This window comes from Urocampus carinirostris, chromosome 7, assembly GCF_059441175.1.
Source record: "Urocampus carinirostris isolate Australia breed hairy pipefish chromosome 7, RoL_Ucar_1.0, whole genome shotgun sequence".
Lineage (NCBI taxonomy): Eukaryota > Metazoa > Chordata > Actinopteri > Syngnathiformes > Syngnathidae > Urocampus > Urocampus carinirostris.
This window is the reverse complement of record NC_142355.1, coordinates 44,124,550-44,147,042: the sequence shown is the minus strand read 5'-3', so window position 1 is coordinate 44,147,042 and position 22,493 is coordinate 44,124,550. Positions and strand designations below refer to the sequence as shown.

The window sequence follows — 22,493 nt, the reverse complement described above, 5'->3', positions numbered from 1 at the left end:
GATCTTTGGGAAACTCTGATTTGTATTGTGAACTGTGAAAGGATTTGAATGTGTCATTAATTTGTAAAAGATCGGTGACAATTACATTAGTACCATTTTCAATCCTACGGATTAATCGTGAGGCAGTTTGGCGTCGTAACTGATGCGCCAACAAACAGCTAGTCTCATCACCATTTTCGTAATGTGCCCCACGATTGAACTTTTTACTTCTTCTGCTATTTCTGTAATCAAACTTACGCTTGTGTTCGACTCAGAACTTCAATCACTATATGATCTTAGGGTTTTAGAGCAGCCCTATGCTTAAGACCCTGTCTGACATTCCTCATCTGTTCTCTTAAAATAAAATCCCTGTGGTCTTTGTAATGGATGATTTGGATTTGTGTCTTGTTGCCATCATTCTCGTTAGGTAGCCAAGCACTTCCTTCATGTGATTGCTAATTCGGATAAAATGTGAAAAAGTTGGACGTGTGTCAGGTAGTCCTTACTAAGAAACCATCAGGTGAATATCAAAGTCAAAAACAGGATGCAAGAAGAACGGCTTGGCAGAGATGTTACGAAAGTCTCCAAATTGAAAAACAAAAGCTTCAATACATTAAATTAATGAAATGTAATGTACGTCCATAGCTAAAAGCAGCACTTTCACATTTCACAGCAAGAAAAACGTGAATTTTACAATTTCATACACCTGCACTGTCTCCACTTTTAACATTTTAGTAGATCAGCAATTTTGCCAAAGTTCTGATGACTAGAAAACTGCTGCTTACCCGGCATTAGCTCAGGAGGTAGAGCGCTCGCCTTGGGATCAAGAGGTCGCGGGTTCGATTCCCAGCTCCTCCATGTGATATGTTGAAGTGTCCCTGGGCAAGACACTTTATCCCTAATGCCCCTGGTAGCACATGGCTGACGCTGCTATCGGTTAGTTAGTGTGTAAAAGGGAAAAGTGTGAAGCGCTTTGGTAGGTCTTCGTTGACTTGAAAAGCGCTATATAAATGCAGAACATTTACTTTTACATTTACCACAAAGCGGATAAAATTGAAAAAGTAGAAGTAAACCCTTACTAAAAACCACAAGGTAACCCAGAGAAAAAAAATGAATTGGTCACGTTTCAGTCACAGTTTATAAACCGACTTGTAAAGGAGCATGTTGTTAGAAAGGCTGATTAAACTTTTTGAGAAGAGAGGAGCACTTCAGTTCTCATTACTCTGTTCCTTCAGCTGGTACTTTTTCTTATCCGTGTCAAAGATCTCCCCCTCTCAGTGACTGTTTCTCCTCAGGTTTGTCTTTTTGAAGTAGATGTCATTGAGGGTCCTCAGCTTTTTCATACAGGGGATGTCTCACGGTTCACATCTGTATTCTCCTGAGTCGTTGGGGCACCTCTGAGTATGTGACTCTCCACTGGTGGCGGTTCTAAGCCTGAGTTTGTGTCGTGGCAAAGTTGGCACCAGTCATTCCTTGATGTTGTCGGCCCAGTTCTTTTTCAGTCTTTCTTTCTTCCCCTCTGTACTGTGCCCATAAGAATGATCTTTGCCAGTCCTGATGATATTTTGACATAACCATCTCGCTTCAGTTTTTAGGGGGAAATTAAATCTGAAAGATATGAGGGAGCAAGTACATGCATGATTTTGTATAATACCAACAGAACCTTAAATCACATCTTAAGCTAACAGGGAGCCAATGCAGGTTAGCTAAAATTGAAGTAATGTGATCAAACCTTTTTGTCTTAGTTAAAAGCCTCGCACCAGCATTTTGTACCAGCTGAAGGCTCTTGATTTTGGACTTCGGGAAACCGTACAGTGCATTACAGTAATCGAGACGGGAAGTAACTGTCAGATTAATTTGGGATATTAATCTTTGGCTGATATGAGAGTCAAGGAAGATGCAGGTTTGATATCAACAGGAGGCCTCCAGTAACCGCGGGGAGAAAAACGGACCCACTCCATTGAATGACTCCCTTTCTCTCACCGTGGCCCAGTGACCTGAATGTTTTTATTTGGAAGAAGTCAAGCAGTTGTAAAAACATACCAAGATGACTTTCCTGTATCCTTCAAAATAAAGACTGAAAGTGTGCATATATTTTAAACAGAATCATATAAAAGAGTAGAAAAATAGAGAATAAGTAATAAAAATAGTATGAACTCAAGTATATTCCATCAGAGCCATTTGTGACGTGAATAATAGAGATAATAGAGAAAATTACAAATAACTAGATTTAATATACCTTACATTTCCCCCCTGTTGTAAATTTCGAAGAACATCCGTGAAAACAATACCAGAGTGTGGTGTCGTGTAATACACTCCCCTTCCTGCGGTGTCACTGTATACTTATGCGCAGCCTTGTACTTGTGCTAGAGAACTACCGAAGAGAAGTTGAGTAAACACTCTATGACTGTACCGTCCGTGCCTGTCTCTGAATCCGACTGCAACCCGACTACATACACAACATATTGGCGACGAGGATGACTTGGATCGGAATTTCACAACCCCCTGCTTTGCTTGAAACCCCGGGTGAGCCTACGATGTTGTACTCCACGTGGATTCAGATGTTCGAAAATTACCTGCTAGCATTGACTGCTAACGAAATGCCGGACAAACGAAAGCGCGCACTACTGCTGCACTGTTTAGGCACAGAAGGGCAGAGAATTTTTCTTTCCCTTCCTGACACTGGCACTTCTTACAAATCCGCCTGTGATGCGCTAGAAATTTTCTTTGTACCGAAGATTAATGTCGTTGCTCAGCGTACCAAGTTCCGTCAGCGTGCTCAGAGACCGGGCGAGACCACTGCTCAGTTCATTGCCGCATTGAGGGAATGAATTGCTAACTGTGACTTTGGCACGTTTGCTGATGATATGATCAGGGATCAATTCATTGAGAAGATGTCCTCTTCGAGAATCAGAGAGCGCTTGCTGCTGGAAACGGACTTAAAGCTTGACAAAGCGATCGCTATTGCTACACAAGTCGAATCTGCTATTTCAGAAGCTAATGCTATTACTCATGTGCACGTGTCCGACACTCCTGTGAAGTTTGTGCAACAAAGAGATAAAAGGAATCAGAGCAGTACACATACACAGCGCTCGAGAGATAAAAGGAATCAACACAAAACCTGCTACCGTTGTGGATCCAACTCTCATCTAGCAAATGACCCCAAATGCCCTGCTAAAAATGCAAAATGCAACCAATGTGGAAAAATTGGACATTTTAGTAAAGTGTGCCGCAGCGCAATTCCTACTCGATCAGTAAGAGAAGTTACTGTCCCAGAACTTACTGTGTGTCATGTAGCCCCTACAGCTGCAGTCCCAAAGCGCCTTACGTGTACAGTTGCTCTCCATGCGAATGATGAACAGTCAATTACTACTGACCTGCTTGTGGACACTGGTTCAGCAGTTTCAATTCTGCCAGAGAGAATTTACAGACAGTCATTCATGCACTTGCCTCTCTCAAAGCCTACTGTGCGTCTGGTGACCTACATGAAGAAGCCAATTCCAGTGTTGGGCTGTCTTCAACTTACTGCTACATACTGCAACCAGAGTGCACATACTGACTTCTACATAGTTCCTGACGGTACTCCACTACTGGGAATGGACCTGTTCACTGCACTTCGCCTCCAGATACAAGATGGGCAGATTACAACACCTGCTGCATCGGAGATGAGTCACTCTGTCAACACTACAAATGCTCTAGGCGTTGCTACAGGTTTTCTACACAAATTTAAAGTGAGTGCAGACGTCCCTCCAGTCCAGCAAAAGCTACGCAGACTCCCATATGCCGTGCATGACAAGGTGTCGGAGGAGCTGACGAAACTGGAAAATGATGGCATCATGGAGATGGTGGCTGCTGTGTCTCCTGATTTTGCTGCATTCGGCCAAGCGACCAAGTTGCTGAGCCACCTGAAACTGAAACTGTGCCCTCACCACATCCCTGCGTGGTACTCAAAGTTCATCCCCAACTACGCCATGCTTGTGGAACCCCTCCGTGCTCTACTCAGACAGTCTGCTACATTTCACTGGTCTGAAGAGGTGCAAGCAAACTTTTCCAAAGTGAAGGAGATCATCGCTACTAGCTCTGCACTCGCCTTGTTCGACCCTTCCCTGCCAACTGTCGTGACAACAGATGCATCAGACTATGGCATCGGTGCTGCGTTGACACAAATGAAAGGTGACATAGAGCAGACCATTGCATTTGCTTCCAGGACGCTGACTGCATGCGAGCGAAATTACTCAACAGTCGAAAAAGAGGCTTTGGCATGCGTCTGGGCGACTGAAAAGTGGCGTACTTACCTCTGGGGCCATCACTTCACTTTACGGACTGATCATAGCCCTTTGACCACTCTACTCACATCCAAAGGCCTTGGACGTGCAGGTAGGAGGGTAGCTCGCTGGTCTGCCCGACTGCTGTGTTTTAACTACACAATCGAATACAAACCGGGACATGAGAATGTTACTGCAGATTGCTTGTCACGTTTGCCTCTACCCATCACAGACGACCACGAGGAGATGGAGTTGGAGATGGTGGCTGCTGTGTCTCCTGATTTTGCTGCAGTCACTGCTGATGAGCTCTCCAGTGCATGTGAGGAATGTCCAGTGCTACAGAAGGTGCGACAGTACATGCAGAAGGGATGGCCTCGTACTGCAAAAGGCCTTGACCCCCTCATCGTGCCATACTTCCGTGTGCAAAATGAGCTTGCCTTGCAGAACAGTGTCATTGTGCGTGGCACTCATCGTGTTGTGATACCACAACAGCTACAGGGAAAAATGATCCAACTTGCTCATGCTACACACCAAGGGATAGTTCGCACAAAACAAAGACTGAGAGACTTGTACTGGTGGCCTGGAATGGATTCTCACGTTGAGCTCGCCATCAAATCATGCACCACCTGCTTGCAGCATGACAAAACCGCAACCATGATGAATGTTCATTGTTAAAAAAAATTGTCATGTTTGTTTATGATGTGATCTTCATACAGTCTGCTTAAGTTTACAAGGTTTACACACTTTTGCTTACCGATATTGACAGTATAGTTCCTTACGTTATTGCTTACCTCTGATAAATATTTACCTCTAATCTGGTAATGAATATTGAAATGTATGTTTTCTACAAGCTCATACTTACCGAAGAGTTATTGCGTATTTTAGATTAATGCTACTGTTGTGTCCTATGCTAACAAAAAGGGAATATGTGGTGTCGTGTAATACACTCCCCTTCCTGCGGTGTCACTGTATACTTATGCGCAGCCTTGTACTTGTGCTAGAGAACTACCGAAGAGAAGTTGAGTAAACACTCTATGACTGTACCGTCCGTGCCTGTCTCTGAATCCGACTGCAACCCGACTACATACACAACACAGAGCTTTCAAGTTTACACATCATTAAGAAATCCAACAGGTAGGTAGCTTTGTGGAGGGGCGAAAAACCTTCGTAAAGGAAAAAATTCCCCTCCTCCCACCTCGTTTTTATGAGGTCGAGAGTGTTTCTTATAAAACATAGAAAACATAGTAGTAATAAGTGATGGTTAACTATAAGAATCATAGCTAAAACAAACAAAAACCAAAACACACAAAAAACAAAAAAAAACGAAATCCTGCCTGCGCGTTGGTCCCCACAGGGCCTAACCCGAGCCTGTGTGACATCGTAGGTCGCCTGCCGACGACGGTGTAAGCAGGGGCCCGACCGGCCTTACCCACTCGGATCTTCGTGTGTCAGTGGTGTATACAGTGAGGGGGTTTTCCCTTTTAGTTGGTAGGGATAAGTCCATTAGACAACGCTGTCTGGGTCAGTATCATCATCATCAGAGTATTGTGGGACAGAAATCAATTTGTAATGGTACATATGAGCAATAAACATTATTGACACCATCTTCTTTGTCATGGGCACGATGCAGCAAGAACATACGCCACACAGGAGAATAAAGATCACTAGGATTCCGACAAATGGTGCCAGGATCTTCACCAGAATCTGGGACCAGCTGCCAGAGTACAGCCAATCGAGCCATCCCGGCTGAACGTCCTTCTCCTGGGTCAATGTGTTTTCATCCGGGATGTAGGTGCAGAAGTGTTCTCCTATCAGTGCACATACACCACCTTGACCAGGTGTATTCCCCTTCTATTGGCTTTATGACAGGACATGTCGTTTGTTGGCTTTCTGGACCCCAAATTTTGGTGCGGATGTTGGCTTGCATCGATTGGGCTGGCAAGAGGAGCAGGGTGAGGATGAGTCCCCACCCTAGGATGGTGACAAGCATGTTTATTTGAGTTCGGTGATTTTTTTGCAGTGACTCTGGTGAATCCAGGTGTCTCTTTCAGCTATCTTTATAGCTGTCGGCGTGGTGAGCAGGACTGTATATGGCCCGTCCCAACGTGGACTGGACCAGCTCTTTCTTTTCACCACTTTTACGAGCACCAGGTCACCAGGAGTCACTGTCTCCTGAAACAAAGGAATAGAACCAGGTGGCAGATCATTTGCAGACACAACTTGTTTCTCTCTAAATAGTTTACATAACCACTCTGTCATTGGATCTGCTTGTTTTTTTTCTTCTGAGAATGGCTGACCTTCCCACATTGGAAGGTGGAAAGGTCTGCCATGCACAGCCTCAAATGGTGTGATGCCTGTGTTTATTGGTGTAATTCTCATATATGTTTTAACTAGACTTAGACATTCAGGCCATGGTTTGCCTGTTTCTTCCATTGTCTTTTTGAGTCTTAGTTTAACTGTCCCGTTAGTTCTTTCAACAAGCCCTGCACTCTGTGGATGATAGGAACAGTGGTATCTGAGTGTTATACCCAGATGGGTAGCCATGTTGTCAATAATGTCATTGACAAAATGGCTGCCATTATCACTCCAGAGCACTCTTGGAATGCCATGCTCTGGGATGATGTGTTTACAAATGGCTTTGGCAACTGAAAGTGCATTGTTATATTTTGACGGTACAATTTCTACCCACTTTGAAAACGAATCAACAAGCACAAGACAGTATTTATATGGACCACTTTTAGACAATTCAATGTAATCCATATGTATGATTTCAAAAGGGTAAGTCCCAGCTGGGGTCTTCCCTCGTTTTGGCCTAATGTTACCTTGGACGTTGTGTCGGCAACAAACCAAACAAGATCTACAAAAATTTTTAAAATAGGTCTGTAATCCTAACGGTACTATAAATGCTTGTCGTACCACGGAACACATCCCCGGTGTTGAGACGTGGTTTTACCATGACTCAAAATAGCGACCGCGTGATACAGACTGCGGGGAATGACGGGTTTGTTGTCTTTTTGAAAAAGTCCTTCAAGAGTTCTTGTGACTCCCATGTCCATCCATTGTTGCTTTTCTTTGTCAGGTGCATTGTCTTGCATGTCTATTAAAATTTGTGTTGGAATATGAGACGAATTTTCTTGATTCGTTTGGGTGAAAGTATCTGATTGTCGAAGTGCAGCTTTTTTCGCAGCTGCATCAGCTTTTGCATTTCCAAGTGAAACAGGGTCTTTGTTTGTTGTATGTGCTTTGCATTTGCACACTGCTAATTTAGAGGGCAGTAGTACTGCTCTCAACAGTTCTGTTAGCAGTTTTGCATGTTGGACTGGTTTGCCGGATGAGGTCTTCATTCCTCGTCTTGCCCATATGGTAGCAAAGGTGTGGATGGTTGAAAAGGCATACTGGCTATCTGTATAGATAGTGACAGGTTTGTCTTTGAACAGTTTACAGGCTTCTGTCAGGGCAATTATCTCTGCAGCTTGAGCTGAGTAGTTGCTGGGCAGTGGTTCAGATTTTAAAGTCTTTGTCTGGCTGACCACTGCATAGCCTGGGTTGTTCTGTCCAAACTGGTCTTTGCCTGATGATCCATCCACAAAAATGGTGTCTCCTTCGTCGAGTGGTGAGTCTTTGAGATCTGGGCGAGGTTTGTAAACCTCTTCAGTCTTTTCTGTACAGTTATGCGGTTGTCCATCTTCTTCTGTAGGTAAGAGGGTTGCTGGGTTGAGGGTGTTACACCTTTTGATGGTTAGGTGAGGTTGGGATAATAAGCTTCGGCTTCCTCTGTCCATTTTATAGGGGCATTTAGTGGTAGATCTTCTTTTTTTACCACCATGTGATCCCCTTTAACCGTTAGTGTCAAACCTAGCGTTTTTATCAAGTCTCTTCCCAACAGATTTTCTGGACATTCAGGAACATAGACGAAACGAATTTCTCTGTGTTCAGTTCCATCTTCATCAACAACAGTCGTTGGTTTAGTGAAATATCTCTTGGCGGGTCTTCCTCCTACTCCAATTACTAACACTGATGACTTGGCCAATAATACTCCTGGTGGAAGGTTTCTAACCACAGATGATTGGGCTCCCGAATCTACTATAAAATCAACTGGTTCTTCTCTTGGTCCTACCTGTACTTCTCTTTTAGGAGGATTGACCGATGAGATATTTCCAAATAATACACTGAGATCCAGAATGGGAGTTGGTAGCAGATCTTTAGTCTCACCAAAGTTCTCCTCATCTTCCTCCTTGTCTATCTCTCTGTCGGTTAGTCAATCTTCGGATGATTGAGGATTATTATTTTTATGATAATGCCTTGGTTTCAGCTTGGAATTGCACTCATCTGCGAAGTGTCCATATTTTCCACAATTGTAGCAGTTGTCGTTTTTCTTTGGACGTCTTTTCCATCTTCCGGTCAAACGGCCGTTCTCTCTTCCACGACCTCTTCTTCCTTCTTCATAATACATCGGCGCAGATGGGGTGTTTCCAGCGGCGGAAAGACCTTCAAGTAGTGTTGTTATGGTGAAAACAGCTGTCTGGCTTTGCTTCTTCCTCTTCAGATCTTCAGCGTGGATGGCGTGTGTCACTAGATCACTCATTGTGGCTGTTCTCCAGGTGATCAGATGTTTTCTTATATTATTGACGATGCTGTCTTCCAGACCATCGAGGAAAGCCGACCTTAGCATGATTTGGAAGGGTGTATCCGGGGCTTCAGCTTCTTGAACTCCACTGCAGTTTCTCATTTTCTCTGTCAGCCTTTCGACATATTGCCTGACTGATTCTCCTGCTTCCTGGCGGCATTGGGTGACAGCGCTAAAATCAGGTGGCTTGGTGAAAGCTTCTCTTGTTCGGTCCATAATTTGGGTGAAATCCGCAGTCAAATCATCTCCATATGGACGTGCGACTTGGTTGACATCGAGGGGGTTGAAGTTCCCCATAACCCGTCCTACCCTGTATCCTAAAAGGTATCTGAGGACCGTCACAATTTCTGGGCCATTTAACCTGTAACTGTTGACAAGCTCCCCAACTGCTTCAGTCCATCTTCCCACGTTCTGCTCTAAAGGAGGGATGGAGGCACAGGCTTCTTTCATCTCAGTTTGGGTCCAAGGGCGATAAACGTGAATTTGTCTTTCTTGGCCCAAAACTCCGAAAGCTGGATTTGCAACAGCTATCATTGGATACATAGGATTTGTTGGTATGGACGAATCAGGCAGTTGGGGGTACAAGTTGGCTGGTTTTGTGGTGGTTATGTTGATCCTCGCCGTTTGTTTTGGAGCGGATGTACTCATCTCTTCATTCTTTGCTTGAAAAGTCTTGCCTCTGGTGCGGCCTCCCATTGGAGAGTGGTGCTTTTCAATTTCTCTTTCTTCACCCCCAACTTTTCCTCCTTTTGCTCGCTCATCCCTCTTATGCCTGTCGCTGACAGCCGTACGTTGATACTCCTCTTCTCTAACCCTCGCTTCGTTCTGCTCCTGTTCTCTCCTCACTCTGTTCCTGACTATCTCTCCATTCACCCCAGTTTCTTCTTCTGCTTCAATCTTCATGCGTAACATTTTTCTCTCTTCCTTGCTAGCAATATCCATCCTTCTTTTCTTACTCTGATCAATCCACAGATGTAATATTCCTATCTGTGAGTCTATCTCACTTGTGTCTCTTCCCTTCCTAGCCCTTTCCTTTCTCCTGTGAATTAACTCAGTTTTCAATTCGAGCTTTGTCTCTATTTCCTTCAGTTTTTGATTAAAACCTTTCTTTAGCCATTTCTCCAAATATTTTGAACTATCAGGGTGTATTCTATTCATAAATTTCACATCTGGGTCCTCTGCTAGCATCTTTCTTTGGGCCTGGCCCATTTTTTCTTAAACAAATGTCACCCACAAAGAAAAGTATCTCTCAATAGCTTATTCCTGATCTTATTAAACTTTGACTTGCTAATTTTAAACTAAAAATGGCCTTTTTTTTTTTTTTTTTCTATTAATTTTATTTCCTGGTATTGCTTTTAATTTATCCGTGTAAAATTCCCAAATTGTATTTTACCTAACTTCTTCTTTCTTAAATTATCAATTTTCAAGTGAAAAAGGAGAGGAGAGTGTAAAGGAATCCTTTGTTCTGCCTCTCTTTCTCCCCCCCTCCAAAACGCAGGAATAATTCCGTGGGCCGGCGAGCGCATGCGCAGTACACAACACATAAGACAAAGGACACCAGAGGAATGCGGGAGGGGTTAGGGACATGCAAAAAGTAACTAACAGCTCAGATACATAAATCACGTACACAGACAGACATAGGGCCCACAGACAGACTCCTACAATACTCCCCACTTTAATGAAGCCACGTATTTATTCTGGGTTATTTTATTTTGGCCTGCTCATTTTAAGACGATTTCAAACAGAGGACTCTGCCGACTGCAGAGATTATATATATTCTCAAAAGCGAACCACTTTATGCCTGTCTTCTCTCTCTGATTTACGAGGCAAATTCCTCTAGTAATATCATAAAAGTGCCGTCTAACTTTCCGTTAACAGCAACTGAAACGAGGCCTATTCCTCTAGTTTCATTCGATTGAGACTAGTAATCAATCGTACAGGCTCTACCGACTCCGTTAGTGATGAGGCGAACCCTCGAATCTGGTAATCGGCTCGTCAATATATGAATCACACACACACACACATATATATATATATATATGTATCATATATATATATGGACATACACAATCATATTTGACTCGGTGAGGCACAACCCTCGAACCAATTTAATAATTCGCTAATGAATCCCCAATTGTCAACCTCTTATTTCATTTTATGGCTTTCCTTAATTATTTTTAATCTTAATATCAAAAATGCATCCCACCTGATTGATCAGATCAGCCTCCCCTTGTTCGAAGAACGGTTTTCCCAGGTCGTTGACTGAAACTCGATTGGAGAGAGAAAAAGAAGAACCAGTCAGGTGGTCCTTTGTTTGAAAAAAAAAACTGTTGAAAAGTTCTCCCTCCTCAGTCAGACGACTGCTGGGGCACGTTCCGGGTCGTATCGGCACCAAAATGTCAGATTAATTTGGGATATTAATCTTTGGCTGATATGAGAGTCAAGGAAGATGCAGGTTTGATATCAACAGGAGGCCTCCAGTAACCGCGGGGAGAAAAACGGACCCACTCCATTGAATGACTCCCTTTCTCTCACCGTGGCCCAGTGACCTGAATGTTTTTATTTGGAAGAAGTCAAGCAGTTGTAAAAACATACCAAGATGACTTTCCTGTATCCTTCAAAATAAAGACTGAAAGTGTGCATATATTTTAAACAGAATCATATAAAAGAGTAGAAAAATAGAGAATAAGTAATAAAAATAGTATGAACTCAAGTATATTCCATCAGAGCCATTTGTGACGTGAATAATAGAGATAATAGAGAAAATTACAAATAACTAGATTTAATATACCTTACACATACCATGATGACTTTCCTGTATCCTTCAAAATAAAGACTGAAAGTGTGCATATATTTTAAACAGAATCATATAAAAGAGTAGAAAAATAGAGAATAAGTAATAAAAATAGTATGAACTCAAGTACATTCCATCAGAGCCATTTGTGACGTGAATAATAGAGATAATAGAGAAAATTACAAATAACTAGATTTAATATACCTTACATTTCCCCCCTGTTGTAAATTTCGAAGAACATCCGTGAAAACAATACCAGAGCTTTCAAGTTTACACATCATTAAGAAATCCAACAGGTAGGTAGCTTTGTGGAGGGGCGAAAAACCTTCGTAAAGGAAAAAATTCCCCTCCTCCCACCTCGTTTTTATGAGGTCGAGAGTGTTTCTTATAAAACATAGAAAACATAGTAGTAATAAGTGATGGTTAACTATAAGAATCATAGCTAAAACAAACAAAAACCAAAACACACAAAAAACAAAAAAAAACGAAATCCTGCCTGCGCGTTGGTCCCCACAGGGCCTAACCCGAGCCTGTGTGACATCGTAGGTCGCCTGCCGACGACGGTGTAAGCAGGGGCCCGACCGGCCTTACCCACTCGGATCTTCGTGTGTCAGTGGTGTATACAGTGAGGGGGTTTTCCCTTTTAGTTGGTAGGGATAAGTCCATTAGACAACGCTGTCTGGGTCAGTATCATCATCAGTATTGTGGGACAGAAATCAATTTGTAATGGTACATATGAGCAATAAACATTCTTGACACCATCTTCTTTGTCATGGGCACGATGCAGCAAGAACATACGCCACACAGGAGAATAAAGATCACTAGGATTCCGACAAATGGTGCCAGGATCTTCACCAGAATCTGGGACCAGTTGCCAGAGTACAGCCAATCGAGCCATCCCGGCTGAACGTCCTTCTCCTGGGTCAATGTGTTTTCATCCGGGATGTAGGTGCAGAAGTGTTCTCCTATCAGTGCACATACACCACCTTGACCAAGTGTATTCCCCTTCTATTGGCTTTATGACAGGACATGTCGTTTGTTGGCTTTCTGGACCCCAAATTTTGGTGCGGATGTTGGCTTGCATCGATTGGGCTGGCAAGAGGAGCAGGGTGAGGATGAGTCCCCACCCTAGGATGGTGACAAGCATGTTTATTTGAGTTCGGTGATTTTTTTGCAGTGACTCTGGTGAATCCAGGTGTCTCTTTCAGCTATCTTTATAGCTGTCGGCGTGGTGAGCAGGACTGTATATGGCCCGTCCCAACGTGGACTGGACCAGCTCTTTCTTTTCACCACTTTTACGAGCACCAGGTCACCAGGAGTCACTGTCTCCTGAAACAAAGGAATAGAACCAGGCGGCAGATCATTTGCAGACACAACTTGTTTCTCTCTAAATAGTTTACATAACCACTCTGTCATTGGATCTGCTTGGTTTTTTTCTTCTGAGAATGGCTGACCTTCCCATATTGGAAGGTGGAAAGGTCTGCCATGCACAGCCTCAAATGGTGTGATGCCTGTGTTTATTGGTGTAATTCTCATATATGTTTTAACTAGACTTAGACATTCAGGCCATGGTTTGCCTGTTTCTTCCATTGTCTTTTTGAGTCTTAGTTTAACTGTCCCATTAGTTCTTTCAACAAGCCCTGCACTCTGTGGATGATAGGAACAGTGGTATCTGAGTGTTATACCCAGATGGGTAGCCATGTTGTCAATAATGTCATTGACAAAATGGCTGCCACTATCACTCCAGAGCACTCTTGGAATGCCATGCTCTGGGATGATGTGTTTACAAATGGCTTTGGCAACTGAAAGTGCATTGTTATATTTTGACGGTACAATTTCTACCCACTTTGAAAACGAATCAACAAGCACAAGACAGTATTTATGTGGACCACTTTTAGACAGTTCAATGTAATCCATATGTACGATTTCAAAAGGGTAAGTCCCAGCTGGGGTCTTCCCTCGTTTTGGCCTAATGTTACCTTGGACGTTGTGTCGGCAACAAACCAAACAAGATCTACAAGATTTTTTAGAATAGGTTTGTAATCCTAACGGTACTATAAATGCTTGTCGTACCACGGAACACATCCCCGGTGTTGAGACGTGGTTTTACCATGACTCAAAATAGCGACCGCGTGATACAGACTGCGGGGAATGACGGGTTTGTTGTCTTTTTGAAAAAGTCCTTCAAGAGTTTTTGTGACTCCCATGTCCATCCATTGTTGCTTTTCTTTGTCAGGTGCATTGTCTTGCATGTCTATTAAAATTTGTGTTGGAATATGAGACGAATTTTCTTGATTCGTTTGGGTGAAAGTATCTGATTGTCGAAGTGCAGCTTTTTTCGCAGCTGCATCAGCTTTTGCATTTCCAAGTGAAACAGGGTCTTTGTTTGTTGTATGTGCTTTGCATTTGCACACTGCTAATTTAGAGGGCAGTAGTACTGCTCTCAACAGTTCTGTTAGCAGTTTTGCATGTTGGACTGGTTTGCCGGATGAGGTCTTCATTCCTCGTCTTGCCCATATGGTAGCAAAGGTGTGGATGGTTGAAAAGGCATACTGGCTATCTGTATAGATAGTGACAGGTTTGTCTTTGAACAGTTTACAGGCTTCTGTCAGGGCAATTATCTCTGCAGCTTGAGCTGAGTAGTTGCTGGGCAGTGGTTCAGATTTTAAAGTCTTTGTCTGGCTGACCACTGCATAGCCTGGGTTGTTCTGTCCAAACTGGTCTTTGCCTGATGATCCATCCACAAAAATGGTGTCTCCTTCGTCGAGTGGTGAGTCTTTGAGATCTGGGCGAGGTTTGTAAACCTCTTCAGTCTTTTCTGTACAGTTATGCGGTTGTCCATCTTCTTCTGTAGGTAAGAGGGTTGCTGGGTTGAGGGTGTTACACCTTTTGATGGTTAGGTGAGGTTGGGATAATAAGCTTCGGCTTCCTCTGTCCATTTTATAGGGGCATTTAGTGGTAGATCTTCTTTTTTTACCACCATGTGATCCCCTTTAACCGTTAGTGTCAAACCTAGCGTTTTTATCAAGTCTCTTCCCAACAGATTTTCTGGACATTCAGGAACATAGACGAAACGAATTTCTCTGTGTTCAGTTCCATCTTCATCAACAACAGTCGTTGGTTTAGTGAAATATCTCTTGGCGGGTCTTCCTCCTACTCCAATTACTAACACTGATGACTTGGCCAATAATACTCCTGGTGGAAGGTTTCTAACCACAGATGATTGGGCTCCCGAATCTACTATAAAATCAACTGGTTCTTCTCTTGGTCCTACCTGTACTTCTCTTTTAGGAGGATTGACCGATGAGATATTTCCAAATAATACACTGAGATCCAGAATGGGAGTTGGTAGCAGATCTTTAGTCTCACCAAAGTTCTCCTCATCTTCCTCCTTGTCTATCTCTCTGTCGGTTAGTCAATCTTCGGATGATTGAGGATTATTATTTTTATGATAATGCCTTGGTTTCAGCTTGGAATTGCACTCATCTGCGAAGTGTCCATATTTTCCACAATTGTAGCAGTTGTCGTTTTTCTTTGGACGTCTTTTCCATCTTCCGGTCAAACGGCCGTTCTCTCTTCCACGACCTCTTCTTCCTTCTTCATAATACATCGGCGCAGATGGGGTGTTTCCAGCGGCGGAAAGACCTTCAAGTAGTGTTGTTATGGTGAAAACAGCTGTCTGGCTTTGCTTCTTCCTCTTCAGATCTTCAGCGTGGATGGCGTGTGCCACTAGATCACTCATTGTGGCTGTTCTCCAGGTGATCAGATGTTTTCTTATATTATTGACGATGCTGTCTTCCAGACCATCTAGGAAAGCCGACCTTAGCATGATTTGGAAGGGTGTATCCGGGGCTTCAGCTTCTTGGACTCCACTGCAGTTTCTCATTTTCTCTGTCAGCCTTTCGACATATTGCCTGACTGATTCTCCTGCTTCCTGGCGGCATTGGGTGACAGCGCTAAAATCAGGTGGCTTGGTGAAAGCTTCTCTTGTTCGGTCCATAATTTGGGTGAAATCCGCAGTCAAATCATCTCCATATGGACGTGCGACTTGGTTGACATCGAGGGGGTTGAAGTTCCCCATAACCCGTCCTACCCTGTATCCTAAAAGGTATCTGAGGACCGTCACAATTTCTGGGCCATTTAACCTGTAACTGTTGACAAGCTCCCTAACTGCTTCAGTCCATCTTCCCACGTTCTGCTCTAAAGGAGGGATGGAGGCACAGGCTTCTTTCATCTCAGTTTGGGTCCAAGGGCGATAAACGTGAATTTGTCTTTCTTGGCCCAAAACTCCGAAAGCTGGATTTGCAACAGCTATCATTGGATACATAGGATTTGTTGGTATGGACGAATCAGGCAGTTGGGGGTACAAGTTGGCTGGTTTTGTGGTGGTTATGTTGATCCTCGCCGTTTGTTTTGGAGCGGATGTACTCATCTCTTTATTCTTTGCTTGAAAAGTCTTGCCTCTGGTGCGGCCTCCCATTGGAGGGTGGTGCTTTTCAATTTCTCTTTCTTCACCCCCAACTTTTCCTCCTTTTGCTCGCTCATCCCTCTTATGCCTGTCGCTGACAGCCGTACGTTGATACTCCTCTTCTCTAACCCTCGCTTCGTTCTGCTCCTGTTCTCTCCTCACTCTGTTCCTGACTATCTCTCCATTCACCCCAGTTTCTTCTTCTGCTTCAATCTTCATGCGTAACATTTTTCTCTCTTCCTTGCTAGCAATATCCATCCTTCTTTTCTTACTCTGATCAATCCACAGATGTAATATTCCTATCTGTGAGTCTATCTCACTTGTGTTCTTCCCTTCCTAGCCCTTTCCTTTCTCCTGTGAATTAACTCAGTTTTCAATTCGAGCTTTGTCTCTATTTCCTTCAGTTTTTGATTAAAACCTTTCTTTAGCCATTTCTCCAAATATTTTGAACTATTAGGGTTTATTCTATTCATAAATTTCACATCTGGGTCCTCTGCTAGCATCTTTCTTTGGGCCTGGCCCATTTTTTCTTAAACAAATGTCACCCACAAAGAAACGTATCTCTCAATAGCTTATTCCTGATCTTATTAAACTTTGACTTGCTAATTTTAAACTAAAAATTGCCTTTTTTTTTTTTTCTATTAATTTTATTTCCTGGTATTGCTTTTAATTTATCCGTGTAAAATTACCAAATTGTATTTTACCTAACTTCTTCTTTCTTAAATTATCAATTTTCAAGTGAAAAAGGAGAGGAGAGTGTAAAGGAATCCTTTGTTCTGCCTCTCTTTCTCCCCCCCTCCAAAACGCAGGAATAATTCCGTGGGCCGGCGAGCGCATGCGCAGTACACAACACATAAGACAAAGGACACCAGAGGAATGCGGGAGGGGTTAGGGACATGCAAAAAGTAACTAACAGCTCAGATACATAAATCACGTACACAGACAGACATAGGGCCCACAGACAGACTCCTACAATACTCCCCACTTTAATGAAGCCACGTATTTATTCTGGGTTATTTTATTTTGGCCTGCTCATTTTAAGACGATTTCAAACAGAGGACTCTGCCGACTGCAGAGATTATATATATTCTCAAAAGCGAACCACTTTATGCCTGTCTTCTCTCTCTGATTTACGAGGCAAATTCCTCTAGTAATATCATAAAAGTGCCGTCTAACTTTCCGTTAACAGCAACTGAAACGAGGCCTATTCCTCTAGTTTCATTCGATTGAGACTAGTAATCAATCGTACAGGCTCTACCGACTCCGTTAGCGATGAGGCGAACCCTCGAATCTGGTAATCGGCTCGTCAATATATGAATCACACACACACACACATATATATATATATGGACATACACAATCATATTTGACTCGGTGAGGCACAACCCTCGAACCAATTTAATAATTCGCTAATGAATCCCCAATTGTCAACCTCTTATTTCATTTTATGGCTTTCCTTAATTATTTTTAATCTTAATATCAAAAATGCATCCCACCTGATTGATCAGATCAGCCTCCCCTTGTTCGAAGAACGGTTTTCCCAGGTCGTTGACTGAAACTCGATGGGAGAGAGAAAAAGAAGAACCAGTCAGGTGGTCCTTTGTTTGAAAAAAAAAAACTGTTGAAAAGTTCTCCCTCCTCAGTCAGACGACTGCTGGGGCACGTTCCGGGTCGTATCGGCACCAAAATGTCAGATTAATTTGGGATATTAATCTTTGGCTGATATGAGAGTCAAGGAAGATGCAGGTTTGATATCAACAGGAGGCCTCCAGTAACCGCGGGGAGAAAAACGGACCCACTCCATTGAATGACTCCCTTTCTCTCATCGTGGCCCAGTGACCTGAATGTTTTTATTTGGAAGAAGTCAAGCAGTTGTAAAAACATACCATGATGACTTTCCTGTATCCTTCAAAATAAAGACTGAAAGTGTGCATATATTTTAAACAGAATCATATAAAAGAGTAGAAAAATAGAGAATAAGTAATAAAAATAGTATGAACTCAAGTACATTCCATCAGAGCCATTTGTGACGTGAATAATAGAGATAATAGAGAAAATTACAAATAACTAGATTTAATATACCTTACAGTAACAAACGCATGAATTATAATCTTCGCATATGACTGAGACAGCATAGGACGAATTTTAGAAATGTTGTGAAGATGGAAGAAAGACGTTCTAGTAATATTCCTCACGTGTGTTTGAAGGGACAGATCGGGGTCAAATATGACACCTAAATTTTTGACTGAGTCACTCTGGGTGATATTACATTTGTCAATGAGCAGTTATTGAGAACAAGTCACGGCATTTGGATGGACCATTAACTAACATTTCGGTCTTTTCAGAGTTAAGGCGCAAGAAGTTGAGTGACATCCATTCTTTTATCTCAGTGAGGCAGGACTCCAAATTTCCACAGTTCAGTGTGGCAGATTTCTCCAACGGAAGATATAGTTGAGTGTCATCTGCGTAGCAATGGAAGCTGACATTATACTTGCGAATAATATCACCTAATGGAAGCATGTAAATGCTGAGAAGAAGGGGGCCAAGTACTGAACCCTGCAGAACACCACACTAAAGGGCTCAGATGTAATTTCACCATATTTAACACAGTGCGTCTTATCTGAGAGGTAGGATCTGAACCATAAGAGGACGGTTCCTGAGAGACCAATCCATTTTTCCAACCGTTCTAGTAAGATATTATGGTCCACAGTGTCAAAGGCAGCATTAAGGTCCAGCACCTGCAAGATTGATGAAGCGCCGGAGTCCATTCCCAGTAGAAGATCATTGTTTACCTTAATCAGGGCTGTCTCAGTAGAGTGGTTAGCCCTGAATCCTGATTGCATTGATTCAAAAAGATTCTTCTCGGATATTAAATCATTCAGCTGCTGTGCCACTACTTTTTCAAGTACTTTAGAAAGAAACGGTAGGTTTGACACAGGTCTAATAATTACATAAGCTTTTTGGATCAAGGTTGGGTCGTTTCAGTGTAAGTTTAATAACAGCGGACTTAAAAGCCGTTGGAACTACACCTGAGAAGAGTGATATGTTTATAATATTTAGAACTGAAGGTCCAAGGACCCCAAAAAGTCCTTTAATCAGCGAACTCTGAAGCGGGTCGAACAGGCAAGTAGTCGATTTGGCCGTTATCACCACCTATTTAAGATTATCAAGTGACAGATCACTAAATTGGGAAAAAGTCCTTAGACAGACACCATGTCACACATCTATATATTTCAGACCTTTAATATGTGATGTATGAACACTGTCTTTGGAAATTTCTTACCGTATGTGTTGTATCTTCTTCTTAAAGAAGACCATAAAGTCGTGGGCTGAATGGGTAGAACTATCTGGGATAATCTGTTGCCTCGTTAGCAATGCTTCAGTGTCGAAAAGGATTTTGGGGTTATTCTTTTGTGCCGCAATCACCTTCGAAAATAGGCTGATTCTGCAGAGGCAAGGGCTGCTTTATACATTAACAAGCTGTCACACCAGGTTTGATAAAAAACCTCAAGCATGGTAGCGCGCCATTTTCTTTCAGATTTCCTGCATTCTTGTTTAAGCGATGTAATTTCATCAGTAAACCAAGGCGTGCGTCTTTTAGGTCGTGATTTAAGCCATATGGGCGCTACTGAATCCAGGACACTAGCCAGGGTAGCATTAAACTCATTCATGAGTGAGTCAATAGAGCCTTTATATAAAGGAAACGACGCAACTACTCCTGAAAGAAGATCTGAGAGTTCTGAAACTATGCCAGAGCTTATATTGCGTCCGCTAAATCCTTCCATTTTTTTAATACAACATTTAGCCAGCACTTCAAATGTAACTAAATAATGATCAGAAATAACGTTTGAGGTTGAAACCTCTTGAGTCGGAACCAAGTCTGGTGTGTTTCCATCTTTATGAGTCGGCAAATGAATCAGTTGATTAAAAACAAATATATCAATTAGAGACCGAAACGCAACAGTAAGTGAACTGAGTGGGGAGTTCATATGAATGTTAAAGTCCCCCATAATTATTCTTTTGTCTGCATAGGTTACTAGGTCAGACAACAGTTCAGATAATTCATCTAAGAAAACTGAGTATGGTCCTGGTGTGCGAGAAATAGTTACTTCATAAATTGACATTAAAGAGGATCGCCTAACAAGAGGCTCAAATGCATTATAATTATTAGAGGTAGGGGAGTAAGTTTGAGTATTTTTTCAGAAATTAGCGCAACACCGCCACCCTTCTTCCAAGAGCGTGCTACATGACAGCTCACATATTCTTGAGGAGAAGATAGACAGATAGATAGATAGATACTTTATTCATCCCCTGAGGGAAATTCACAATACAATATACAAATACCCAGTGTGACGTGCAAATGCCCACTGTAGCGTGTTATATAGTATATCTAAATAGTGCTACACAGAATACATATCGCAATAAAATTCGGTAATATGCAATGTAGGTGGTGTGGTTTAATGTGGGCTTTTACTCTGCCGGGTAGAGTTAAAGAGCCTCATGGCATGAGGAAGAAAAGATCTCTTCAATCTGTCCATAGTACAAGACAGTGACAGCAGTCTGTCGCTGAAACTGCTCTTCTGTCTGGAGATAATGCTGTGTAGTGGATGCGATGGCTTGTCCATGATTGACCGCAGCTCATTTAACGGTAAAAACTCATCCGTTCGTCAATCAGGTTAAGTTTGTAATCACGAATAATATTATCAACAAGTAAAGCTTTAGGAGCAAGCAATCTAATATTTAAAAGACCAAATTTTAGCTTTGCTGAATCTTTTAACTTAGCTCAAGTCTTTGTAGAAATCGTCAAAAGATGTCGCCGTTCAGGCGTGTTGAGTCTCAGGCGTCGGTTGACAGGCAAGATCGATGAAGAAATATTGGTGGAATTATGCACAATTCCATCATCTTTGTGTACTTCTCTGCCGTTTCCGCGATGTAGCTCCCCTTAGCCTAGCACACTTTCCCGTACGACAGCACAGCTTTTGTTTGCGATCCCTACGCCGTCTCTGCCGCTTCGTAAGTGGGTTGGCCACCCACGGAGATCCCGCAAGCCTTTGTATTTCTTGGGGGATATCAAAGGTGGTATAAAAAGTGCCCACAAAGTCGAAATTTAGACGCAAACCCAAGCTCCTCCCGACTATAGGTATTATTGGCCATGCATGTGTCTAGAAAAGAAAGCAAAAAAGACAAGAGAATGGTAATAAATAGCAATTTAGCTGAAGATCTGTGAGCCGCTGCGTCAATGCGCGCCGCCATCATCGTCAAAGTTATAGCACAACTAAGTTTTGGCAAACACAACAATCCAAAAACCAAATCCTCCATCACAAAACTTTTGTCTAAAAAAAAAAACAGCTGTCATTTAAGTCAGTGGTCTCCAACCTTTCATGTAACACAGACCGGTTTGATGTCCGACAATATTTTCACAGGTTTGTACTTTTTTTAAATGAATTATAATAATAATAACAAAAAGAATACTAATAATAATAATGATTACATCAAAAACATTATTGATAAGAACACTAACAATAATAAGCATAAACTGTGCAACGAACTCTGGTCGCTAAGGTAAACTTTAACGCAAAATTTATACAAGCCTCGTGCCAAGCACTAAAAAATACAAACTCACTAAATAAAGCAACATTTGCAAAATGTGTGTTGCTTGTTGTGTTGACAATGTAGGGATTCCATGCATCCTCAATCTGTAAAGTCAATCTTTCGTCCAGTGCCAAAGGTTTTTTCATGGCCACCTGTTTATTGACACAAGACAGGTATGATTATCTTTGCCACATGACATAGCGGCTGGCAGTTGAACATTTTTCATATAGATTCACTGCAAGTGCAGAATACTGGTTTGAATTTTCGGACGATGTGAACCACACTGATTTTAATTAAAACGCACCGCCTCAAAACCGCTGGTTCACATTTCGGCTGACTGTAGCATCCAAAAAAAGGCAATACATTATCTCTCTCTCTCTCTCTCTGTTCTGCTTGCTAACAAACAACCAACAACTCAGTACCAGCCCACGGCCCAGAGGTTGGGGTCCACTAGTGTGACATCAAAATGATAAATAGAATGAAAATACACTTAACATATACAGAATTCCGTTCTGAAAGTGCCCAAAGGACTTTATAGTTGAAAACACTCTTAAATTAGAGAGTGAAAAATACGTTTTTTTCTGCTGTTATACTGCAGTCAAGGGTAGAAGGTTACCCTGGGATTTGTCAGAGGATAACTCAAAAAGGGCACACATCGCCCAAAGCAGTTATTTCCTCTGTCCCTTGAAGGTTAGGTTAGTATCACTAGAACAAGTCTCACAACGAATCCCCCTTTAGTTTTGCTCCCAACAATTGAATAAATTCTAG

At 42.3% G+C, this 22,493-nt stretch overlaps 3 protein-coding genes across 5 annotated transcripts in view; 2 read left to right on the top strand and 1 right to left on the bottom strand.

Moving 5' to 3' along the window:
- kcng4a (potassium voltage-gated channel, subfamily G, member 4a) overlaps positions 1-22,493 on the top strand; it is a 117,655-nt gene that overhangs the window by 43,500 nt on the left and 51,662 nt on the right. The window lies entirely within an intron of this gene.
- Positions 836-5,287, top strand: LOC148363409 (uncharacterized). The gene is made up of 2 exons (XM_088341075.1): positions 836-4,356; positions 4,477-5,287. The coding sequence occupies exons 1-2, from the start codon at positions 2,847-2,849 to the stop codon at positions 4,917-4,919; spliced, it is 1,953 nt and encodes a 650-aa protein (XP_088197201.1). The 5' UTR covers positions 836-2,846; the 3' UTR covers positions 4,920-5,287.
- Positions 19,556-20,257, bottom strand: LOC148363408 (uncharacterized). The gene has a single exon (XM_088340099.1). The coding sequence runs from the start codon at positions 20,255-20,257 to the stop codon at positions 19,556-19,558; it is 702 nt and encodes a 233-aa protein (XP_088196225.1).